The sequence below is a fragment of the Astyanax mexicanus genome, chromosome 8 (assembly GCF_023375975.1).
Source record: "Astyanax mexicanus isolate ESR-SI-001 chromosome 8, AstMex3_surface, whole genome shotgun sequence".
In the NCBI taxonomy this organism is placed as follows: domain Eukaryota; kingdom Metazoa; phylum Chordata; class Actinopteri; order Characiformes; family Acestrorhamphidae; genus Astyanax; species Astyanax mexicanus.
Window position 1 is genome coordinate 14,392,950 of NC_064415.1, and position 25,212 is coordinate 14,418,161.

Here is a 25,212-nt window from a genome sequence, read left to right on the forward strand (position 1 = left end):
TGTTTTGCTAACAAAAAAAAATCTCTTTATAGACATATTGAGTAAGAAACACCTTTTTTTCAGTATATCTTACATGAAACCACAGAAGATAAGCAAATAATAAATGTAATAAACGCAGGCAGTATGCTGCACACTGTATACAATAAGTTATGGAAAAACAATAGTCTTTAAGCACAAGACAGCTGAGACTTGAAAGCAAACAAAAAGTCTACTAAAAAGTAAATAATGTGGGTCAGGGATATTTTCTGTATTATTATTAATCTCTAACAATACAGACGAATTGAAGTGCCTATGTATATAAAAGACTGGGGGCTGAGGGCAGAGATAGCAGTTTAGTGTAAATACTAAACTAACAACTCTGTTTAGGACTCTGCCTTCCTGCCAGAATTTATTTATTATTTTTTTTTTTTTACAAATCTAGAGGACCTAATCCTGTATCCTTAATATTCTGTGTCTTGGGAGTCTTGATGTACCATACTTCCTTACATATCCCTCAGTGTAGATGTCCTTGATACAAGGAAATGTTGTGCCAGAGATAAGCTAAGTAGCCTTCTTCTCCCACTGAAGTATTTTCCTGTATGAAACGGATTAAGATGGGTGTGTGCTTATTAACCCTAGCCAGTTTCCTTAGTAACCATTGACAACAGAAAACATAGTTTCAATGATGCCTGGGAAAACAGAATTTGCAGCAAAGGATTCAGTACGCATCCCTGTGGGAAAAAGGTGTTTTTTGAGAAAGATAGCCTGTTTTGGAGAAAGACCATTTAAGGGCCTTTAAAAGCCAGATACTAAGTCATTATACAGCATTCTGGCATGCCCTTGCTGCACATATTTGATCAATCCAGGTGAACAAGTTACATTCTTGGTGGAGTAGTTCTACTTAAAGGCATTTGGGTTTGGTAGTATCGATTCCTATACTGTGAATCAAAACCAACTTCTCAAAGCAGTTACTGAGAAACTGAGAACTGTGGTCAACTCAAAATCAACGTGACATCAAAATGCATTGGTTTTACCCTGGTCATACTAAGCACAGCACAATTGTCACGGTATTCACATTACACAGTCTGGGTACAGTAATTTGCAGGATAGTAGAAATATTACAGCAAATAAAGTTAAATAAGATACTATATGAACTTATGAGCCCCAGTGCAAATGGTCCGTCCCACACATGAATATTAAAAGGCATAGTACATTTGATGGTTTACTGCTTTATACTAAAAATGCTTCATCTATGCTGAAGTTCCTAAACACTGAGTAAATCATGAGTTTCTTTTCTGAAAATTTGGTTTCAGTCTGGTTAACATGTTTACTACTGTGTAAGATTTATTTTGGTGTAGTTTAAAAACAAGAAAACAGAACAGTCTCATTGAAACAGAGCAGTTTCATTGCTTTGCAGAGCAGCTCCATCCACCTGTACAAACACAATGCAGGTCAACGGATACTTTTGGCAATATAGTGTATATACAGAGTATCCTAAATATAATATGTAATCCTTACCACATATATTGTTCATGATGCTGTTTATGCATACCCATTCTCAATAGCATGTACAATATAGCAGACACATTTACATAAATATATCAAATGTAATATTTATATTTTTATGTTTGATCACATTACTTAAGTGCCTAAAGACCTAAATGTGAATAAGCTGTTTAAAAATGGTTACCATGGATCAGCTGTAAGCAGCACAAATTTGTATTTGTAGTCTGAGGTGGGGGCCGGTGAGGTTGGCGTTCTTTGTATTTGTGTATGTACATGATACACTTGTTAAAGATGTACATCCTGGTATTCTTTACCCTGGTATACCTGTTTTGTAAGCGTTGACCCCATGATCTTATTTCCAGTCATACTTCTTGTATCCTGTATTTACAAAACACTTTGCTTCTGGCTTGCTCACATGTACTGGAAGCTCTTAGAAAGATGTCTGTTTACAAAAACTGAAACTGTATTTATAAGTAGCCTCAAGTTCCATCTTCTGTGGATGTGATCTTTTGAATGAAACTGAAAGAACTTAAATCTGAAGAAATGTGTTTCTCAATTTATCTTAATTTCAACAACCAGCACTGTTTACCTGGGTAACTTTTAAGAAAAAACATTGTAGATAAGATATACATACACGCAGTGCAAGTGCAAGATGTTGTTGTGTCTATGCTGTTAGTAATGTCTGAGGCACATAATTAAATTATAAAACAGCTACCATATTACACAACAACATAGATTGTGTTTGCATTACTGGGCACAGTTCTCTAAACATGCTAGTCCAATGTGGATAGGGTCCTTCTGCAGCTTGTCTTTATCTAACTTGGTTGTGTCTGCCCTGAGAGTGCTGAAATGCTCCATTCAATTGAAAGAAAAAAGCAATTATGTTGTGAAGCACAATCAATCACACTTCACTTTCTGATGGTTTATTCCATCACTTAACATGTTGGGGTGTAAGTTTTATAGTCCACTACAAAGAATTCAGAGTGCCTATAGCAGACACAACTAGGTAAGGGTGATGCTTTGCCCTATGAAACTTAAGTTAGAATTTAACTTAGTTTCGGTCATCAGTACAGCTTGGAACTTACTGACAGGATTCCCGGCCCTTCCAGAGGAATATACATGATCCAGACTGAACTTAAAGGGTTTGACGAACTTCACAACTTCATGACTTAAAAAGCTGATGAAGAAAATGGCAGACAGGTGTCAGTCAGAAGGTTGGAGTTTTGGGTGAAAATACAGCAACAAAAAAACTCCCCAGTTATAAGATAACAAAATCATTCTGGCCATTTTTCAGGTCCAGTTTTTTATTTTTTTTAAACCAGTTTTAACCTAGATTTGATTCTGGCCTAAAGGCTCTGCTCATGTCTGGGCTAACTACTGCATGTGCCAACACCCTGGTTGCCAAGTTTAATATGGGAAACAACCCATGCCACATGTGCCAACACCATGGACAGTAATGTACAGTAATTATAATTACAGAAACACAACCAGGATATTTCAGCATGTGAATAAAGCACGGTTTTAGGTTGCAAACCTGTATATGCTCAACCCCCACCTCAAAGCAGAGACAATTACCTTTCTCTTCAATCATCAATGTTTGTTTTCTGTTTTTGTAGACTGCTTATATGTTTTGTTGGCATGTTCTTTAAAAAAATCCCTTTCACACCCAGTCTCAGCTTCAGAGAGTTATCCTCTGATTATTTTGTCTCACACTTTGGTGGGAAATGTGACTTTTACCTCATGACTGAAAGACTGTCAACTAATGAGAGATGAGATGTACAGTATATGAGTGCATTTAAAGGGTGTTAACTTCACACCTAGTATTTGAGACAAGCAATTTTAATGTGAACGATTTACTCCAACGATTTAACCAACACACTGTCAATATTTTATGTATATTTATTTGAATTACTTTAACATTATCTGCAGCACCTCCATGTTTCATTTGCTTAGTAGACTTTGTTTAGAAGTGTATTATGATGATATGGATGATGATTACATGTATGCCAATATGTCCTTAATTACATAGCAAATAATAAATGTATATTTATTTAAGAATAGATTATGGTCATATGCATTGTTTCAACAGTACAGAATGACAATGTTTTCAGGTACATACAACAACAAACAGTCATTGTAATCATAATACATTAAAATCAATAGCAAATTTCGCCTAGAGAAAACATATTAGTAATAATATTTACAATAAATGTGAATGTTTGTTTCAAAATATAAGTTATTTACAGATTGATTAGGTTGCAAATAAAGACAAAATAAGACATATTTACTTATAACTATCCTTTAGTTTACAAATGTAAAAAAATGTAAGCATGCTGCTGATTACAGATTTGCAATTGATCCACTCTAATTGTCTGTAGAAAACTGAACGTTCTTTAATACTAAGCAAATTATTATTAAACTTTCCAAACAATGCACACTGTTCAAATGGTTCATTTAAATGAAATGTGAGCTTATTTTTTTAACTTTTCAAAATGCAGAAGAGAAGCTTGAGAATAAATGTAACACACTAGTAGATTTTGTTTCTCTCTTTCCTGATGTCATTCCCTCTGTTTTTAGTGCTACAGCAATTGTAACTGTTACTTATATTTGGCAAAACACCTGTTCTCTAAGTTCATGGACAATCTGGGCTTCCAATTTGTATAGCCACTGCCCATATTTTGAACCCCTGAACCTCACAAAAACAGACTTAAAGTCTTACAGTCTGTTTCTGTTCTTTAACACTCCATAACCAAATGAGCAGTCTGTGTTGAATCAGGTGTGGTAGATGGAAGAAAGCCTGGGGTCTCTAGTACTGCAGTCAGACTGACAGAAATGAAAGTGAATGTCAATAACAATAAAAGTAATATAAAAAATACGTACAAAAAAAAGAAAAATCTGAACGATTTGTAAAGAAGGTTTAAATGACAATGTAAGAAAAAAAAGTACTTTTTAAGGTATACATTGAGTAAGGGTATAAACATTTACCTTCATATTATAAACAATTAGGGGTGTCAATCGATTAAAAAATTTAATCCGATTAATCACAACAAAATTCTGTGATTAACTGTGATTAATCGCATTTGTTTTTCTTCAGATGTAAATTATTATAGTGAATATTTAAATGCAAATAAAGATGTAAGAAATGTAAGAAATGTAAAATGCAATTATATGTATATTAGTAGGGGTCAAACTTGGTGCCTTAATTAACTTGCGTTAAAAAAATAGTAACGCGTCACTGATTCTAAATTAACAGCGCGTGTTAACGCTTTAACGTTGACAGCCCTATATACAATACATAAGTATAAATCGGTAAAATCACTTACAAATTGTCCGCCAGCAATTCAGACTACCATGTCTCTCCAATCACCTCCAGAAATGGCATGATTAAACTTGTTATGGCTTGGTCGTTGCGCGGGATGTCCTTCATGATATCACGAATGTTGATGATGCACTGGTATTCACCCCAGGTTTGAATCATGAGCTCTGCTACATCAGCTCTGCTGCCATCCAGTTTGCTTCTGGCAATTTTCCATTCATTTCTGAAACCGATCTTACATTTCATATTATCGAACTGTTGATCCTTTAGCTCTTCCAAGACATTGACCAAAGTGGAACCCCAACCACGCAAGTCCTGCCTGCCTGGACTTGATATCAATGTAGGTCCTTGAATTAAAAAAAATAATAATAATATTAAATAGATTAATAAATCACATGCAGAAAAGTCTAATTAGGGTTCCACATCATATACACAATTATTACACAACCTGCATTGCTGCAAAATGAAGTTATGTCTACAGAAATTAAATGATTGTTTGGTCTGATTAGACACTGGGCTTTGTTACAAGATTGGTTAAAATAGCTTCTTCCACTGTCCCACTGAGTGAGAAACCTGTACTTCTACAGAGTGGAACCATACTGTCTTTAGCAATTAAGCCAGGTAAAACAGTTGAGTTTGAGTATGGAGGCCTCAATGAGTGTACAAACAAAAATGTCAAATATCAAAACCATTTTCTATGTATTCTCAACAACAATCTTAATAAAAACCCATAGCTCATTAATAAATAAATCAACTTTATCAAAAACATCAGCTAAATAAGCTATAATTTGTTTTTACTTTACACCAAATGTATTGATTGAAGTTTTCTGTATACAGTCTGTTCTGCATCACAACTAGATCCCCTTATATGACTGAAATTCTAAAGAATTTTTGCTAAATTTTTACTGACTTGACACAAGTTATAAAAATACACTAGCAACACCTCTGATCCCATATGACACCTTAGAAATCAAATTAGCCACTTATCAATACCCTAGCGATCACTTCAAACACCATAGCAACCACATAAAAACACCTTAACAAGCGTGTAATAGCACTTACTCCTTAAGGGTATGGTGTCATAGCTGTAGGGGGGTGGTGTCCTCAGTACTGACTGTTCCTCCTCGAGAGTTAGTGTTGCTTCCAAGCCTGGATTATTGGACCTTTGTTCCAATGTTGCGGTCCTTGAAAACATCAGTGTATCACATGGTGGACGTCCTCCATCTGCTTGGCTACATGTTGACAATTGTGACTGAATCACTGCTCTTGAGCTTTGAGATTGAAGCTGAATTGTTTCTTCTACATGTTTTTGAAGATCTTTTAGTCTTACTTTTTCAGAATTCCCCCTTGCTCTTCTCTTCACATCCTTTGATGCATCTTTCTCAAGTAGATTTATCTTGACTTGGATGCGCTCCAGCAATTTACTTTTCTCTGCTTGGAATTCCTCAGGTCTCCTCATCTCTGGTATGGAAAAGGTAAAGGAAATTGACTTTTTTGCAACCATTTCCTCAATGTCTTCAATCAGCTTTCTGGACTGCTCAAGACTTGGCCATTTTGTGAGAATGTGGTGTCTTTTTCCGCATGTTTCCCACAGCACTTGCAAGTCCTTGTCCTTTATGTGTTTGTCAATGTTTTCGGTTTTCAAATTTTTCCCTTTGGTAAATACTATGAGTGTGTGATCCCAGACTCTGTCAGTCAGGAGACTCTCCAGGGTCTTCATTGTTTTGTTTGTTACAGTTGATCTTTCTGTTACACACAAAATAATTGCATGTGGACCCTTTTGAAATTCTTTCATACAGTCTCGTATCTCTTGATTGATTTCAGGTTGTCCATTGTCCAGGTCCCCATACCATCCAGGCACACGAACTATGGCAATCCTCCTTCCAAATACAGCACGTTCTCTCTTAGCATTATGTCTTTCATATGTTGTTTTGTATGTAAAGACTTTCTTTCTAAGAATTGCATTCCCAACTGTATTTTTTCCTGCATAATGGCAACCAATAAGCACAATGTGCAGCTCATCAAAAAGGGGATGGAATTCTGTAAAAAGGATATATTTATTTTAAGTGCCTTAAATTTATCACCTTTATTACCTTTTGTCAGTTAAATGATTTATCTTCTTACCTGCCACTATGGATGAATCATCAACTGCAAAGTATGAAAACACAACATCAATGTATTTATATACATAAGCATACACATATTTCAATTTTATGTGCAAACATGTTAGTCATTATAAGTCCTTTTTGAGCATTTCTATTAATCATGATATTTTGACTCAATACAAATGACATGTTTCAGATTCAGTTTTTAGTCAAAATGTAAAAATAAATTGCAATACAATCTATATACTAAATACAAAGAATGCTTGTAAAAACATGACTTACAAAGTCTGTGGGCCATCACTTGTAGGAGTTATTATCCTGAATTACAGCCTGGACTCTCGGTCAAACCCCTGAAAAGATCAAATAGATTGTTGGAGATAGCAGGTAGTAAAACAGCATGCAGGACTAGAAACTGATCACATTAAGAAAAATAAGAATCTGTTGGTTTATTTGTCTGTCAATTATTTTGGTGGTTAATCTGATGTAACGATTTTAAGGAGGAACAGATGTTGCCAATTGCCACTAATCCAATTCTATGTCTCCCTCTGTTTGCTGGAAATGGCTTAGCAGTCAGGAACTCTTTTAAGATGCTAAGAAAACTATTACAGGTGACTCTACCTCATGAGGACTACGAAAATAACAAGGGCGTGCAGATATGTCATCAAAACTAAATTAAACTACTTTTGCCTGTATATAAATATTCTACCCTAACTCCCTATTAAAAAAACAGGAGAAAAGATAGTCAAAAAATGACACTCATCCCCTACTCTACCTAAAGAAAAACTGTGCTAATGGTAACCAATCTAAAGCAACAAGCAAATCAAAACAGATGGTGCCAGGATGGTCAGAGCAGGATGTTGTTCCAGGTCAGGAAAGGGAAGGAGCTTTTAATTGTGTTAATTGTGTCTCTTGAAATGTTTAATGTCTGTTATCTAAATACTTGGTCCAAAAAGTTGGTTATGGTTCTGTTCACATCTACAGGGACTTTCAATGCCTGATTAAACACACCTGATTAAAACCTCTGTTCTTGCGAGTGGTAATCTTGAAGGGGTTGAAAAAATTTGTTAACAAGGAAATTACAAAAAGGACATTTGTTGCCATATTAGAAAAAATATTGTTGTAATTTAAGTTGCCGTTGTCTAGTGTAGGGTAATTTACCACAGCATGACTTAGATGAAACTCGGATGTGGGAAATCTCAGAACATGAAATGATGACCAATGAGTCAGAGCTTAGAATTTAAAATATATTAAAGTTTACTTGAAAAATAGTTTCAGCATTACAGATATACACTGCTCAAAAAAATAAAGGGAACACTCAAATAACACATCCTAGATCTGAATGAATGAAATATTCTCATTGAATACTTTGTTCTGTACAAAGTTGAATGTGCTGACAACAAAATCACACAAAAATCAAATTTATCAACCAATGGAGGCCTGGCTTTGGAGCCACACACAAAATTAAAGTGAAAAAACACACTACAGGCTGATCCAACTTTAATGTAATGTCCTTAAAACAAGTCAAAATGAGGCTCAGTATTGTGTGTGGCCTCCACATGCCTGTATGACCTCCCTACAACGCCTGGGCATGCTCCTGATGAGGTGGCGGATGGTCTCCTGAGGGATCTCCTCCCAGACCTGGACTAAAGCATCCGCCAACTCCTGGACAGTCTGTGGTGCAACGTGACGTTGGTGGATGGAGCGAGACATGATGTCCCAGATGTGCTCAATCGAATTCAGGTCTGGGGAACGGGCGGGCCAGTCCATAGCTTCAATGCCTTCATCTTGCAGGAACTGCTGACACACTCCAGCCACATGAGGTCTAGCATTGTCCTGCATTAGGAGGAACCCAGGGCCAACCGCACCAGCATATGGTCTCACAGGGGGTCTGAGGATCTCATCTCGGTACCTAATGGCAGTCAGGCTACCTCTGGTGAGCACATGGAGGGCTGTGCGGCCCTCCAAAGAAATGCCACCCCACACCATTACTGACCCACTGCCAAACCGGTCATGCTGAAGGATGTTGCAGGCAGCAGACCGCTCTCCACGGCGTCTCCAGACTCTGTCACGTCTGTCATGTGCTCAGTGTGAACCTGCTTTCATCTGTGAAGAGCACAAGGCGCCAGTGGCGAATTTGCCAATCCTGGTGTTCTCTGACAAATGGCAAGCGTCCTGTACGGTGTTGGGCTGTGAGCACAACCCCCATCTGTGGACGTCGGGCCCTCATACCATCCTCATGGAGTCGGTTTCTAACCGTTTGTGCAGACACATGCACATTTGTGGCCTGCTGGAGGTCATTTTGCAGGGCTCTGGCAGTGCTCCTCCTGTTCCTTCTTGCACAAAGGCGGAGGTAGCGGTCCTGCTGCTGAGTTGTTGCCCTCCTACGGCCTCCTCCACGTCTCCTGGTGTACTGGCCTGTCCCCTGGTAGCGCCTCCAGCCTCTGGACACTACGCTGACAGACACAGCAAACCTTCTTGCCACAGCTCGCATTGATGTGCCATCCTGGATGAGCTGCACTACCTGAGCTACTTGTGTGGGTTGTAGAGTCCGTCTCATGCTACCACGAGTGTGAAAGCACCACCAACATTCAAAACTGACCAAAACATCAGCCAGACAGCATAGGTTCTGAGAAGTGGTCTGTGGTCCCCACCTGCAGAACCACTCCTTTATTGAGTGTGTCTTGCTAATTGCCAATAATTTCCACCTGTTGTCTATTCCATTTGCACAACAGCAGGTGAAATTGATTGTCAATCAGTGTTGCTTCCTAAGTGGACAGTTTAATTTCACAGAAGTTTGATTTACTTGGAGTTTTATTGTGTTATTTGAGTGTTCCCTTTATTTTTTTGAGCAGTGTATAAAAGGAACAAAAATTAATAGATATATATTAGAAAAGAGTAAAAGTACATCAACGAGTCAACACATAGTGTAATAAAATCTCGATAGATCAACACATTCACAACCCAGAGAGAGAGAGAGAAAGAGAGAGAAAGAGAGAGAGAGAGAAAGAGAGTTGTTATCATGATGTTGTTCAGCTCTATGTCCTTCATGAACACAGCAGACAGTCCTTAAGTGTCTTAAAGTCTGTGAGAAGATTAAACGGAGGAAAAGAGTGGATGGAATTGTGACACAGTTAAAAAGAGAGCAGAGATCATAAGGTTATTAAGTGAATTATAAAGTGAACAGTAGAGGTGGGCGGATCGATCCAAATATCGATAATATCGATACCAACGCTGGTATTGGTATTGAGCAATACTCGTGTAAAAATATCGATATTCAAGCTTTTTTCTCTGCCGCACGCAATGACTGCTGCACACGAGGATTCACCACAGTCTACTCTCTGGTCTCTTGTTGTTGCACATGCGTCACATGGCTCAGCAAAGCCAGCCAAACCGCCACGCAGGTAGGCTCAGCCTGGCCCCGCCCACTCAGCGCTCTCCTCGAGTCGACACGCCTCTACCTCAGGAGATTTGTGTTGAGTGATATTTTTTTACACTCTGTTTATTTAAGAAAAACTTGCATTTGAATTGCACTGAAAGGAAGACAATTCCTTATTTTTTATTGTTTTTCCAAATGACAATTCTATTAAAAAAAAGAAACAAAGAAACAAAGAACTAGAAAAGATGTCTAGTGAGGGGAGAATTTTTATTTTATTTTTTAATATTTTTTTACTTTATATTTAAACTTTGTTTTGTTACTGTTCCATTGTTTCTAAACAAAAAATGTTGATTGTGATACTAAAGTATTTTGTTATCACTTACAATGTTTGGTGAAATTATATCCTAGGTTTTTGGATCATTTGGATCTATAAAGCTTAAATATAAGTATCGGTATCAGTATCGATATCGGCAATACTGGCCCTGCGTTTACTTGGTATCGGATCGATACCAAAATTCCCGGTATCGCCCACCTCTAGTGAACAGTAAAAATAATAACTGTATATATAAATGTATAAAATGTTTAAGAATAAGAGTGTGAAGGTGTGGTTATCTCCAATCACACCCTTCACTCCCCCCTTCTAGACCAAATGGAATCATCCAAGATTCCATGATGGTCTACATAACGCCTAAGAAGCCCCGGGAGTAATGACAAGTGTACGCATACAGAGTATGAGAACAAGTGTTTCTTCATCTCAGCTGTGGACATGCTGGTGCCTATTGCACACCAGTCCCCACGCCGGACTCTCCCTGCCTCGTTATGCCCACCATGGATCTGAGAAGATTCATAAACAAATGCTTACTACATTAACTTTCTCTTTTTTTTTCAGAATTACAACATAAATTTATAAAAGTGTTAAAATCAAGTCAGTTTTTTTAACATTGCCATTGTTTTTGCTCTAGACTATAGAATACATAGTCTCAACATTTATTTATCAAATACCTTCTTATTTTCTTTTAACCTTTCACATTGTCTAATTTAACTATCAACCATAATATATTTTTTATACATTAATTAGACATTTTCTTTACACTAGATGCTGAGAAGCTGATGTAAACCTTTGTTTTGATTAGACTATTGTAATGCATTATTCTCTGGATTACCAGAATCTTCAATTTACAAATAACATATTGGTCAGAATGCTGCAGCTACAGTTCTAACTCACACAAAAAAAAGAGAGAAGATTATTTAGATTGGATTTTAATATTCATTTAGTGTAAAAAGTGTAAAAATCTCTTAATGGCTTAGCAGCTAAGTATATATCAGGACTCCTGACAGATCGACAATTCCAGCTCATTTGTTGAGAACGTTTAACGTTGCCTTTTGTATTTATGCACCAAAGATTTGTAACTCTCTATCAGTTTATATCCATCAGGGATCACCTAGTTCTTCCTTTGAAGCACATCTAAAACTTATTTGTGCACTTCAGATTAATCTTAGTTTTATTTATTTTAAAATAGTTTGTTATGTGCCAAAATTCTTAATGCCAATCTGTAGACGAACAATCCTCAACTTTACACATACTCAGAAATCCTTAAAGCATTGTTCAGAATATTTAGTCTGATTAGTGCTGTTATACACACAAAGAGCATAAAACACCCCTTTTTTATTTTAGTTATTAAATAGAGAGTTCAGTTCCTCCAAAAACTCTGATGAGTATGATGCAGTCAGTGCATTTCCTCTATATACTATGTAAACTTATTTTCCGTCTGTTAACCTGAGTCTAAAAACCTTTGGCTGATGTTAGAATTTAAATGTTAAAGCTCACCTTCCGTCGTTTTTTCTTTCATTTTAAAATGTCTAGTTGTGGTCTCTAGTATGAATGAATGACATGTGAGCCGTTTTTGTAAAAAAAAAGTGCTCAGGTGTCTCTGTATAGCTCTTTTTTAATGGACTGTTTTAGGGGTGTGTCCAAAATGACCGGATTCCAGCTTTGCTCATGAATATTCATACATGCAAACAGCATGCAAATATCTCTCCTCTGATTGGCTAGGAGCACTGCGACGCCCCTCCACCGCTCTGCCGCTCACTGCCTCCCACCTCCTAACTGATGAGCGGTGATGTTGCGTCGCTTCAGCTCCGCCTCTGGGAGTTTCTCGAGCCAAGGTGGGCTGGTCTGTGAGTTTCTGCCTACGTAGGCAGAAAGATCATTCAAAATTCACCCGTTTTTCGGAGGGGGGGAGGGGGGATTTCTTTGCTTAGCTCCTGCAAACAATGGGGGCTGCAAAACAGTTTAATGTGCAGGTGTACACATTCAACTCGGAGAGACCTACTGTATTCCACAAAAAACAAGAAAATTTGGATTTTCGCAGAAGGTGAGCTTTAACAAAGCTGTTGTAGGGATGGTCCACCTAAGTTTAGACTAACTAGTTTCTATGGCAGTGATTTTAAACCTGCAGTGGTCCTGTTAGAAGTTATTGGCCTAATATTTATTTTTCTTGTTCAGTTCCAATATATATTTTTGTATATATATATATATATATATATATATATATATATATATACAAATATATATATATATATATATATATATATATATATATATATATATATATATCTGTAAATTAATTGCAAAAATAAAAACATATTTAAGTTTCACTTGTTTGGCATAGTTGCAAGACTGACAAAGTTAGCTGGTGGTTTAGCAAGCTAGTTATTATTATATATATTGAATTAATTTAGCATTAATATTAATGCACATATAAGAGAAAGATTTATATCTCTTTTTGTAGTTGATAGTGTATTTAATAAGATTTTAAATGGTTGATTTTTATTTAAGCCAGCATGCTTGGTTACTTTAGCTAGTTACAACTACATCTAAGTTTATATGTATTAATTTTGTCAAAAGCCAGGTGTGCAATTGAGGGCCAGTGTGCGATAGGCCTCTAATGTATTAATCTGCCCAGCAACCATGTTTGGCTACTATTTACAATTAAATATTTTTTTTTTATATATATATAAATAAATATTATTCTTAAAAAGAAAGGTAAAACAGTCATAATTTGAGTCACCACCAGATTTAAAGTTTAACCAAACATTTTCTACATGAGGCATAAACATCAAAAATTAAATAAAATCACTCCTTTTAATGAAAAAAAAGTAAACAGGCATAAAAATAAAAAATAAAAAAAATCTGGTCTCACGTCTCCGTTGCTGGCTCAGGCTGAGGGGTGGATCCACTGGGCTGATTGGCTGCTGGGGGTGGGTAGTGTTGATGGTTGAGCAGGTGCTGTTCTGAAGCGGTCTCTGATCGCTCAGTTCTTCCAGATCTGAAACCAGTTTCCTGGACCAGTGCTGTAACATTTCAGTCACAGCAGGTCCGGTGAAGACGCAGTCCAGCCGTCGACCGACAGCTGGACCAAACACAGTCTCTCATCTGAGACTCTCCTCATGAAGTGCTCTGGTTCAGATGATGTTCACAGTATTGTTGCAGAGGACCCTGTCTCTGAGGGTCAAAACTTCTGTGATGAGCACCACCCCCGCCTTCTCAAACACCCAGAAAACAGCACTGAGCAACATTCAATCAAAAAGAGAACCCCCCCCCCCCCCCCCCACAAAAAAAAAACCTTAAAAGAAAAAATAATAATAAAAAAGAAATCCTGAAAGGAATTCTATAATATGTTTAAAAATTGTTTAGCCTCATGAAATAACTAAAACAAAAATTATTTCCAGCCAAACAATGCTTGATATTCCTAAACTGTATAAACATTATCATTATATTGTTGTGCTCTGATGGGGACTCAAAATATAGCCAAGAATATGCAAGCGAGTTCTTCATTGCCAGAATGCAAGCAAGTTCTTCATTGCGAGAAATAGAAAACATATGGAAAGCAAAACAAAAAGCTCCATTATTTTTTTTTTTAAAGACATCTGATGTCTCCTTGTTTAAAAGTCAGAAAGAGAGACCCAATTCACTGCAGCTCGTGATAGATCCAACACTGAGTTTGTCAAATTACACCTTTCCAAAGAAAGTAAGATCTTTCCTTACTGGTTTCTTAAATCTACTATCCTCATTAAGAGAATCAAAAGATCAGCATAGACTGAGATACACAAGAACCACTAGAGAAATTAGATATGTGTATTCTTTAAATCTCATTCAGCTGAGACTGAGCTGAAATCAGTCTCAATAAGAAAAGAATAAGAATAGAAAAGGCCTAAACCACATGAAGACAGAACCTGTGTTCAGAATGGCTCACTCATTAACTCTTTCACTATGTAGCATTTTCTATTTACTGAACTGATTATGGAACAACCAAACAATAAACCATGTTTGAGGACATCTGACACAACAGCATTATATTATAGTATATTTTGGAATTTGTAAATTTTGTGATGCATTAGGTTGTTTCATAGTGAACTATATAGGGAATGTAATGTACTGCTGCGGTTTTAAACAGTACTGCAAAAATGGTTTACACACTATATAGTGCACTATTTCTGGAATAGGGAGCGATTCTGACACAGCCACACACACATTATATTCATCATTAGATTCGCTTATAGAATATCAGAGTTAGACAAATGTTAGAAACATACACACTAACACACATGCGCACACACACACACCAAATGTGATAGAAGATAGCAGCGAAGAGATGTTTTGTCTATCTCTCTCACTGCTTCATCCAACACACACAGAAACCCACACACACACTGTCTCAAAAGCCTGGAATCCTCATCTCTTTACCTGTTTCAATCAGGGATGACTTTCACAATGTGGACATTTGTACAAAACTCATCACTACTACTCAAACATGAAGCAGTCTCACATATTCACTAAACTGCCATCCTCAGAATTCTACAGCATAATGAAGCATGTTACATTGCCAGCATGGCTCAATATTCTGCCTTCAGCTGCTGATATTTTAATATATATATATATATAGCGTTTATATGCTAAAGATTCCAAACTTTTGAACAGCACTACATAAACACACACACATACATGTTCCATTCTAGAACTGCAGGTTCATCACAACATCTCAAGGTATAGCAAGGTTTCATTTATGGTCAACTCTGCTATTGTTTACAATCACACCCTTCACTAGTATACAAGTTCTTAGTTGATAATATAAAATAATAATGTTAAATAAATTTTAAACTTGCTAAAATACTTTACTACAGTGGGGGTTGAATATATTTGAACACAACTATATATATACGTATATATATATATATATATATATATATATATATATATATATAGTTGTGTGTGTATATATACGTATATATATATATATATATATATATATATATATATATATATATATATATATATATATATATATATATATAGTTATATATATATATATATATAGTTATAGTTATATATAGTTGTATATGTATATATATTATGCATGTTCTCCAACAAAAACACAATGTTGATATCAAGGGAAACTATATCTATGAATCTAGCAGTTAAGTTTTGATGGTGAATAAGTTTCATGTTTAAGTGAAAGCATTTTAAAAATGTTGTGTCTACCAGTCAGACCAGTCAGTATTGTTGTTTCAGTATGTTTTGTCTCTCAGCCCCTCTGAGTAAGTGCATGTATGTCAACATGAAGAGTTTATTGTATTGTATATATTGTACTTTTCTGTATTTATTTTTGTACATATTTGGATCTTGAGCATCTCCAAAGGACTACTCAGCTTTTAGTAATATGTCTCGAATGGAATAAAAGTCTGAGCTCAGATTGATTGTGACTGGAAATATATTTTTTACAATAAACATTCAAATAATTATTTTTTTTCTTGAAATAAACTTTAAACACTGTTTAAATTTAAAAGGAACTGGTCATCCTAGCAAAGATTTTTTTTTATTATGTAAACTGTTAGTTCTAAAATAAGGAATACAAATATTCTGAATAAAGGTTTAGTTTCAGAATTCCATTCAATTTCACACCCAATTCCATTCAATATATCTCACACACAAAAACATTTGTATTACTCACAGAAAGCTATTGTGTATATTGAATTATCTAAGACCAAACTTTTATCATATATATGTTACAAAATAGTGACATAGTATTAATATTTCAGTTTTATTGTTCAGTAGCCTAAAGCATTCTTGGACAATTGCTGTTATGTTTGATATAGAACAAATGTCCCATCAGTTTCATTCTTATGGTATGAGGATTTAGGCCATAATTTTTGGTCTAAGCTAAATGTTAGTGACATTACATCGCCTGTACTGAGATTTGTGTTGCAAGAGAACGCATACCTCACTGGCTTCACACAACCAAGAAGAAATGTTTATTTATGCTGTGTTCAGAGATGTGCACATGTTTTCTTTCACTATCTGTGGAACATATGATAATAATTTTATTCTTGTTTGCACACTATACATGTAAACAATTCAACGGTAGATTAAAGAAGAGTGAAATGCAAGCCCAAAGGGGAAAATAAATCCATCAGTAACTAAAAAAACAAAACACTGTTTCCTGGAGAGAGTGACAAATAATTTGCCAAGCTGAGAGACCGTTCTATCAAGACATCTTCTGAAGAGTCACAAATAATCAAACTGCTATATACAAACTGAGGATAAACTACTGTATCAAACACAATGCTGCATTGAATGTGATTAATTAAATGCTGACTTACAGCAAGATAACATTACAAAATACAATCCGAGCAAACACTAAAGACATCTTTTTTAACTTGTATTATATTATATTAGTTATATTATAATGTAAATTTATCCTGAACTCCTGCTTTCTTGCCAAAGAATTCAGTACTTTTCAAACACCAAGCAGCATCTTTTACTGGTTACTTTTGTTGTTTTGTTATTTTCCATTCCACCTGTCCCCTTGTATTTTTAAAAGTAGAATCTTTACGAATGGAGAATAATAAACTGTTGATTTGTAAATAACATTCTATATTTTAGAACCACTTTATTTAATAAGTAAACTGCACTTTGCTAATCTGAACTGTAAGCATGAATATCAAAGTCAAAGAATATCAAATATCATGTGATGTAAGGACTTACCAAATTTTGAAGTATTCGGCTTCTTCTTGCAGGAAAAAAATTCTACATATACACAAGTACATATAACCAATTACTATATTCCAGATTGTTCTGTTCTCTTTCTCTTAGCTTTCAGCATCAGGGTTAAACTTATGTGTACGTAATTAGAGGTCAGGCTCACTGACTATTATCGAAACTGCTGTGGTTTTGCCTAAGGGTGACTTCTTTTTTTTTTTTTACACACACACACACACACACATACAGATGGGTCTCACTAGGTCCAGTTTTACAGAAGTACTAGTGACAGAGAAGATTAGTATGTATCTGTGTCAATTACTAATTATCATAGCAACAGAGCTTTCAGCGAATCAGTAAAGTTATTCCCTTATTTGAGCTTTTATACAAATCACATGGGCTATACAACCTTTTGGGGTATAAAACTGTATAAAATGAATGAAGGAACCTGTTTCTCTGTGTCTTTTCCCTCTGAGCTAATGGCATGAAGACCTTGGATGTTACTGATTAATTTAAGGCCGATTTCCCTGGACAACTTAAATAATTATTTTTAAAATAGGTATATATATTTTAGAAAACTGCTAATACAAATGTCCATTCAATTTAATTATATAGTCGTGTATTAGGAGTGATTATTTCCTTTTTTTAATGTTTTCTTTTGTCTTCTGTGCAGATGTATTTCTTCCAAGTCATGTGACATTCAAGGGTTTACAAGGTCCAATGTGTAAAAAACTAACCAGCAAATGCATTTAGACAACAGTAGATCAAGACTGCTGTAGTTTGAAACTCAAATAGATTAAATAATTAAAGGTTTACCTATCTCCCAAAAGCACATTACAATGTCTACTTAGCATTTAGTGCCACCTGTACTTTCTCCCATGCTTTAATTCCTCATGAAACATGATCTAAGTTGATTACACTTTCACAAATTTCACTTTGTGAGCAAATGTGTGCAAGGGGTTATCAAGAAGGTATGTGTTACATTCTGATCACGTGAGACCTGTTAGTCAGGAAGTCTAGAACCCAGCTGCATACTGATGTGCGTGGAGGTTGATGACTATAATAGAGTCAAAGGCTGACATAAAGTCAGTAAACCACATTCCAAAGAACTTGATTTATCTGTGTTATGTATGTAAGAGTGACAAGGACAGGTAGATATTAGAGGTTCTAAAATCTTCAGTGGAGCAGTTGTATTTGATGGCATTAAGTATGATAAATTGTAGTTGTTTATGTGAGCCAAAACCAACTTCTTAAAATATTGCTTGAGAATTGAAATAAGGGCAACACGGTGGTAATAGTGTCATTAATAACAAATAATGATAAAAAATAATCGTAAAATCATATATATCGTAAAAAAACAAAAGAAGTGTCAACTTCTTTATTTAATTAATTATGTGCCAACTTGTTTTTTTTAACCAGCCCCTGCATGTCATGAATTTGAACACATGAACGTGTTGTCTCTGAGCATCAATGAGAAGATACAGTTGTTTTAACAAGATTGTAAGATTTAATAAGAAATCAGATTAAGGCTATTTTTTCCTGAAAAACTGTTTTCCTAATGCATGTTTGCATTTATTCTAATTTTATTCTCATGTTGTGTAACATGGTACAATGTGCTATAACATCCAGAAGTGTGAAAAAAAAATAATCCAACCAAATGCCAAATATAAAGAAATATCATTGGTCATTCTAAGATGCATCTGTTGATACCTCAGTCTGTTCTCCAGTTCACTAACACTGAGTGAATAACTGAATTATTATATTTTTTGTAAACGTGTGTTCAGTCTGGTCAACATGTACAACAATGTGTACGATTATTTTCAATTTCATTTTAAAAGACATGACAAGATTTTGACAGTGAATCTCAATGACAGGAGGAAATACGTACTTACATTCCTACTTAATAGATTTAAATAATAGAAATATATCTGAAGTCAAAACAATAAGCAAATTCATTTTCTCATTTCTCATTTCCCAAAGCAAATACCTGCCAATTAAAAAAAGGTGGATAAAGTTAACAAATTTTAATTATTCAGGATGGCTTTTAGAGTTTACAGTGTAATTCTATATTTAATATAATTCTGAGGCTTTCGGCAACAGTAGTCAGATGCTGAATTAGCTTTTTTTTTGTTTTGGTTATTTGTTGACCATTATTTGATTGAGATATTTTAATTTCTGAGCTCACTGTGACCACAATTATTTGAAAGATTCTAACCAGCATTTATTTTTCTGATCTACTCCTGATTATTCACAGCAAAATATTTAGATTCAGCTGTTATCTTCAAAATAATGAAACCCGATTCCACTGGTCTAAGTCAGCTTTTAGTGTGAGCTGCTTTCAAGTCAAAAAATGCAGTTTTTACAAATAACCCCTGTTTCTCTACCCCTTGCGTGATCTTCGAAATGAGAAATGTGTTTCTCAAATGCTTTTATTTTCTCAACCAGCATTGTTTACCTGGTAAGTTTTACCAGTTTGCATTGCAGAAAATTATATACATGGGAGTGCAAGATCTTATTACTGTTTCTATATTATAAGTACACTCCTATAAGCATAACACAAAAAGCAGTTAGTTTGTTACAGACTGTGTTTGCATTACTGAACACAGTTATCTAAACATGCCTTTCTTTTAATTGGTCTAACGCTGCTCTAAGGTCCTTCTCCTCCTCTCTCTGTATCTGGATGGCTTCATGGCTGGATGGTGACCTCGACCTCCCCATACACCTGCCTGAGAGCAGAACAGTCCAGACTGGCCATCAGCTTGGTGGTGCCTGCTCTCCGAGGACTGAAATGCTCCGTCCATGTTATAGAGCTGCCTGGGGCTATTATACTGTAAAGCACAAGCATTCACACAGTTTGGTCATGAGGCGAAAGGTTCAGTGAGACTTTCACCTTAAAACAATGTTGAAATGTCATTTTCACAGTGTTATTTTAACACTAACAGTGGACTACAGTGGAACATGTACTATGTAATCATTTAACTGGTTGGGGTGTAAGTTTTACAGTATACTGCAGATGTGCAGATGTGAGAATGGAACAGTGCTGACCTGCAGAGGACACAGCCTGATTAGAGTGATGTTTTGCCCTATACAACTGCGAAACTAGCTGAATTTTGGTCACCTGTACATCTTTGTATTTATTGACAGGATTCAAGGCCCTTCCAGACGAACATACACATTTTCCAGGCTGAATTTAAAGGGGTTGGTGAACTCCACCGTCACCTACATCTCCTCACTCACTTTAGGAGATCCAGTCACCTATCAGAGACAAGAGACAAACAGTGAGTAATTATTTTGTTAAGTATTCCCTGTGCAATGTGCAGGGTGTAAATAGAGGGTGTTACACTGCTTTGCACATCTGTGTGAACATGATACCTGTACTTGGAACTGTGTTTGGCTCTCACAGATTACCTTAAATGGTTCATCAGAAAAAGACAAATAGTCATTGGACACAAACCAGGAAGTTCAAATTGAGTCTAAGTTTCAGACTTACAAAGTTTTGTTCTGTGTTGCTTTACTTCTTGAAGTGAGCACATCCGTGTTCATGAGTACGTAGCCCCACAGAGCTTCTCATAGTTCCGGATATCATTGTTTTTGCAGTATTTTTATATGTAGCCTCAGCAACAACCAATTAAAATCGACATATTAATGAGCCTATGAAAATCCCTAACTCAACTTTCTACCTGTTTTGGTGCCAGAATTGATAAACATTTTTAGAATCATATTTACATGATTTTAATAAAATGCAAAAGGTCTGTTATAATACAGCAAAAAAAAACAACAGAAAAAATAAACAAAATATCTGGTCACTTTACATGAATAAACGGGGTTCAGATGATTTATTTCACAATGTAAAACCATGACGTAGTATAATGTTTATCTCTTCATAGTCTGTTTAATTTTGGCTAAACCACATTTCTGACCCATTGGTAAATTTAACTCAAAAAACTATGGAGATTCTCAAGATATCAAATTGAAACAGGTCGACATTAGAATTCTAATTATACTGGTCAATAACAACACAGTGTCTGGAAAGAAATTACTGTAACCAGCAGCATCTGGCAAGAACTGCCTGTGTGAATCACATCCACATTCAGTGTAGGAGACCACACACACACATATCCCACAGGTCAGTGCAGCATTCTATAGCTTTAATGGGTTATGGGACAATACGAGTTTGGAGATGGAAATGTTAAGGTTTGAGTCTAAATTACTCTAATACTGTTCTAGGACTGGTAAGACTGAATTCAGATGTTTCAGATATTCATAAAATATTGTGTAATTCATAAAATAATATTTAATATTTACTGAAGAACACATCACCCAGAAATCATCTAAAATAAAAGGTTTTGGAGTTTGTATTATTTTGTCAGAGATGTCGTCAGTACACACCTGCACAGTGAGCTTGGGATTGTGCACGACGATGAGTCTCATGGCGGTGATGATCTGCCCCTTCTCTTTCACTTTTCCTGTAGTGATGAAGTGCAGGTTCCCCTGCCCCACCAGCTTACTCTGATAGTCCTTGCTGCGCACCAGCACCTTCTCCTTCTTACCTATCAACAGCAGGAGCAACAGAGCAAATTTAATACACAAACCCCCCTGAAAATGGGAGAATTGAGATTCATGCTGAAAAAAGGTATCTGTTTACAGCAGCATCCACCCATCTTCTGAAATGTGTAACAGGTAGAAATTTTGCTTGACTTGTTCAAGCTAAGATGCAAAAACTAAATTCAAAGTTACTTACTGTTCTGTAAATGAGTAGTAGTGTGAAAAAAATAAACCAACAAAATGCCAAATATAAAGAAATATAATTGGTCATTCTAAGATGTGTCTGTTGATACCTCAGTCTGTTCTCACTGAGTGAAAAACTGAATTATTATTTTTTTGTAAATGTGTGTTCAGTCTGCTCAACATGTACAACAATGTGTATGATTATTATCAATGACAGAAGGACATACTTACTTACATTCCTACTTAATAGATTTAAACAATAGAAAGATATCTGGAGTCAAAACAATAAGCAAATTAATTTTCTCATTTCTCATTTCCCAAAGCAAATACCTGCCAATTAAAAATAGTTGGATAACTGTTAAAGTTAACAAATTGATTTTTTTCAGGATGGCTTTTAGAGTTTAGAGTGTAATTTTATATTTAATATCAATATGAGGCTTATTCAATTCGTGTTTTGAGCTGCCTCTAATAAAGGACCTGAATTTTCTGAACAAGCTTAAAGATACTGGACCTTCACTAAAAATAAAGAAAGCATGTGGACTAAAGCAGTAGAGTAATTTTAGAGTGATTTGAAGGAGCTGCTTTATTTAAAAGTACACAGCAAAAACACCAGTGTTGCATTTCAGGAGTTACCCACTTACACAGAGTTGTGTAAATTTGATTTCAGAGTTGCTCTACATGTTCTCTGCACTGTCAGTGTTAAAATCTGACTGAAGTGGGTGTTGATGGTTAGTGGTGTAAGTAAATAACTATCTCCCAGAGTTAAATTAGTTTAGGCTCCTTCCACACTCCTCCACAGCCTGACAGAAGAAGTGGGAAGCCATTGTCTTATGCGTTTTGAAGCCCAATAAGGTAATATATTAAATTTAAATACTAATTTCATAGAATATTCTGTTATGAATTATGAATAAATGAATAAATAAATTATGAATAAAGGTGTGATACTAGGTAGGCAACATGACTTGACATAAAACTTGCCCCACTGACCTAGAGGCCAGCTAAATGGAAGGTGTTGACATGTTACAGCAGAGTAGAGAAAGACAGCTGAGACAGTGGACACAAACTCACTGAGTTCTCTAAAATACTAGTCTGTTTTAACTGTCAGTTACCTGCAAGATCTAGCCGTTAGCGCCTGGTCTTCAAGACGGTTACAGGCGGTTGTTTTGCTGAAGATCAAGTATCCTGTATCTCTATAACATGTCTCTACTTTGGGCTTCCATCAAAAGAATCCAGGGGAACGCATTGGAGAAGGCACAAAGGGTGGTGCGGTTTTCCCAACAATACTCTCTCTATCTCTCTCTCACTCGCGTGCGCACCCTCTCTCTCTCTTGCTCTCGCGTGCCCTCTCTCTCTATCTCTTAATATGTTTAGGAAAAAAAAGATGGAGCCTTTCATTATGACAGTAGGAGAGAACACTGGTTTCAAGCATTTGATAAAAGTGCCCCGTTTCAACATTCCATCCCAAAAAAATGTAACATGGTTTTTATGAGGATTCATTGTTATTATGACGTTCATAAAGGTAGGTGGATGAAGCACGGGTTAAAAAAAAAGGAGTATCAGGCACAAAATAAATCTGAAAAAATCCAACCATAAACAAGACCATGTTCCGAACCTCAAATAGAAGGTGTTATAATAGTAGTGTAACAGACATAAAACAGTGTTTTAGAAATATGTCTAGCAGATCATATGTTTACTATAAGCCTGTCACGAGATAGGGGTTGAAGAGAGAAGAGGGCTTGGATAAGATTTGCATGTTAGTTTACATCTCAGAAAAACATGGACGTAAGCAAGGTTAGGCAACAATGGAACAGTGGTAACTTAGGATGCATACAGCAAAAGTTTTTTATGAGTTTTTGAAAGAATGTTTTTATTGGAAATCAAACTTTAATGTCACATCTGTCTCTTACCCACCTCCACTGCTGTAACATTTGTGTATAATAATACTTTTAAAATATACACTTGAAGACAAAAAGGCAAACTTAGCTAAATCCATGATGGGACAATTGCAATGATATCAAGAAGTAACTGCAACATTCATCAAAATGTAATTAAAAATAATTCTTTAACATAGTTTCCGATCACTTTATCGGACCACAGAAACTTCTCTCCATTGTTGTGAGCTGATGTTGAGTATGCGTTCCCTGTTCTGCTGAACCTGCTGGGTTTGCTGCATGAGGACACAAAATGTGTTCGATGTGGACACGATTTTAAGCAATATTGTGAGGCACTGTGCCTGTAGCTTTTACAGATGGTACCCTACAAAGGATTAACAGCTTGCAGGGTAGCAATGTACATATGATACATCCCTTACAATTTTGTTTTGTAGTAATTTTGTAGTAATTTGCATTCCACTTTAATTTCTGACTTATGTAACACAGATTGAATATGGGTTTACCACAGTACACTAATAATAGAGGTGTTTTAATATTTGGCTGGACAGTCATACAATGTGGTGACAGTTCCACACTGCAATAATCTCTCATTCAATCAGTTTAAAAGAAGATTTTGGAGAACTCTGCATCTCTCTTAATCAACTAAGCAATAATATTTTTAATGTATTTTTTTTTTATGAAGAATGAAAACCATTGTGAGGGGTTGCATTTGAATCATGTTTAAGATCCAGGTCTTTTGGATGCTTTTTATTGAGAGGACATAACAATTCTAAAATAATAAATGTCAGGTAAAATGTAAAACTGCATAATTTACATAATAAACTGAGAATATGCTATCAGTGTACATACACTCCCCCCTGCTGGGGATTTGTGGTTAGCATATTTTTTATCCTCTTTGTTATAGCTTAGTATTGTTTTGCTGTGTTTAGCTAGCCTTCGGCTTTTGTGCTTTAATAATTATTTTCAACTGAATTTTACATTCTGTTTGTCTGATCCTGTACCAATGACCCTCACCCTATTACCAATATGATTTATGGATCTCCCACAATGAAAGCACACAAAATGCCTCCATCCTCAGAAAAAATATCCTATATCCTACAGAAAAATATTATAACATTCTTTTTATTTGAGTATATATTTACAAACAGAGAATTTTCTAAAATGTACAAATTTTACAATATAATTATATACAATTAATATGATTAAATATTATTACTTTTGCTGCTGATGTTTCAACACATAATATAGATTTCAAACATTAATTATAGTTT

At 35.6% G+C, this 25,212-nt stretch overlaps 2 protein-coding genes across 4 annotated transcripts in view; both read right to left on the reverse strand.

Annotated features, from left to right (window-relative positions):
* The window catches only part of f13a1b (coagulation factor XIII, A1 polypeptide b), an 89,931-nt gene that overhangs the window by 36,820 nt on the left and 27,899 nt on the right, over positions 1-25,212 (reverse strand). Inside the window, exons 13-15 of one of the 2 annotated variants that reach the window (XR_007440205.1) lie at positions 21,711-21,871; positions 20,440-20,576; positions 19,621-20,149 (exon numbers count right to left, since the gene is read on the reverse strand). The exons of the other annotated variant lie outside the window; for it this stretch is intronic. The gene's annotated coding sequence lies outside the window, so the exon portion shown is untranslated. Of the gene's footprint in view, positions 1-19,620; positions 20,150-20,439; positions 20,577-21,710; positions 21,872-25,212 lie in introns of those variants that run through there. 2 annotated transcript variants of the gene reach the window in all.
* Positions 3,356-6,843, reverse strand: LOC107197097 (uncharacterized). 2 transcript variants are annotated; one of them, XM_049482233.1, is made up of 3 exons: positions 5,864-6,843; positions 4,809-5,148; positions 3,356-4,308 (listed from the first exon to the last, which is right to left on the reverse strand). In XM_049482233.1, exons 1-2 carry the CDS (start codon positions 6,594-6,596, stop codon positions 4,832-4,834), a joined length of 1,050 nt encoding a protein of 349 aa, XP_049338190.1. In that variant the 5' UTR covers positions 6,597-6,843; the 3' UTR covers positions 3,356-4,308; positions 4,809-4,831. The 2 variants fall into 2 exon arrangements, with proteins under 2 accessions (XP_049338190.1, XP_049338189.1); XM_049482232.1 differs by having other exon boundaries at positions 3,356-5,148.

Bases quoted from the DNA above. Each gene is read 5' to 3' on its own strand.
- LOC107197097 (XM_049482233.1), bottom strand. From the start codon at position 6,596: ATGAAAGAATTTCAAAAGGGTCCACATGCAATTATTTTGTGTGTAACA. The intron at 5,149-5,863 runs GTAAGTGCTATT...TTTTAATTCAAG, and splicing joins TGACACCATACCCTTAAGGA to GACCTACATTGATATCAAGT.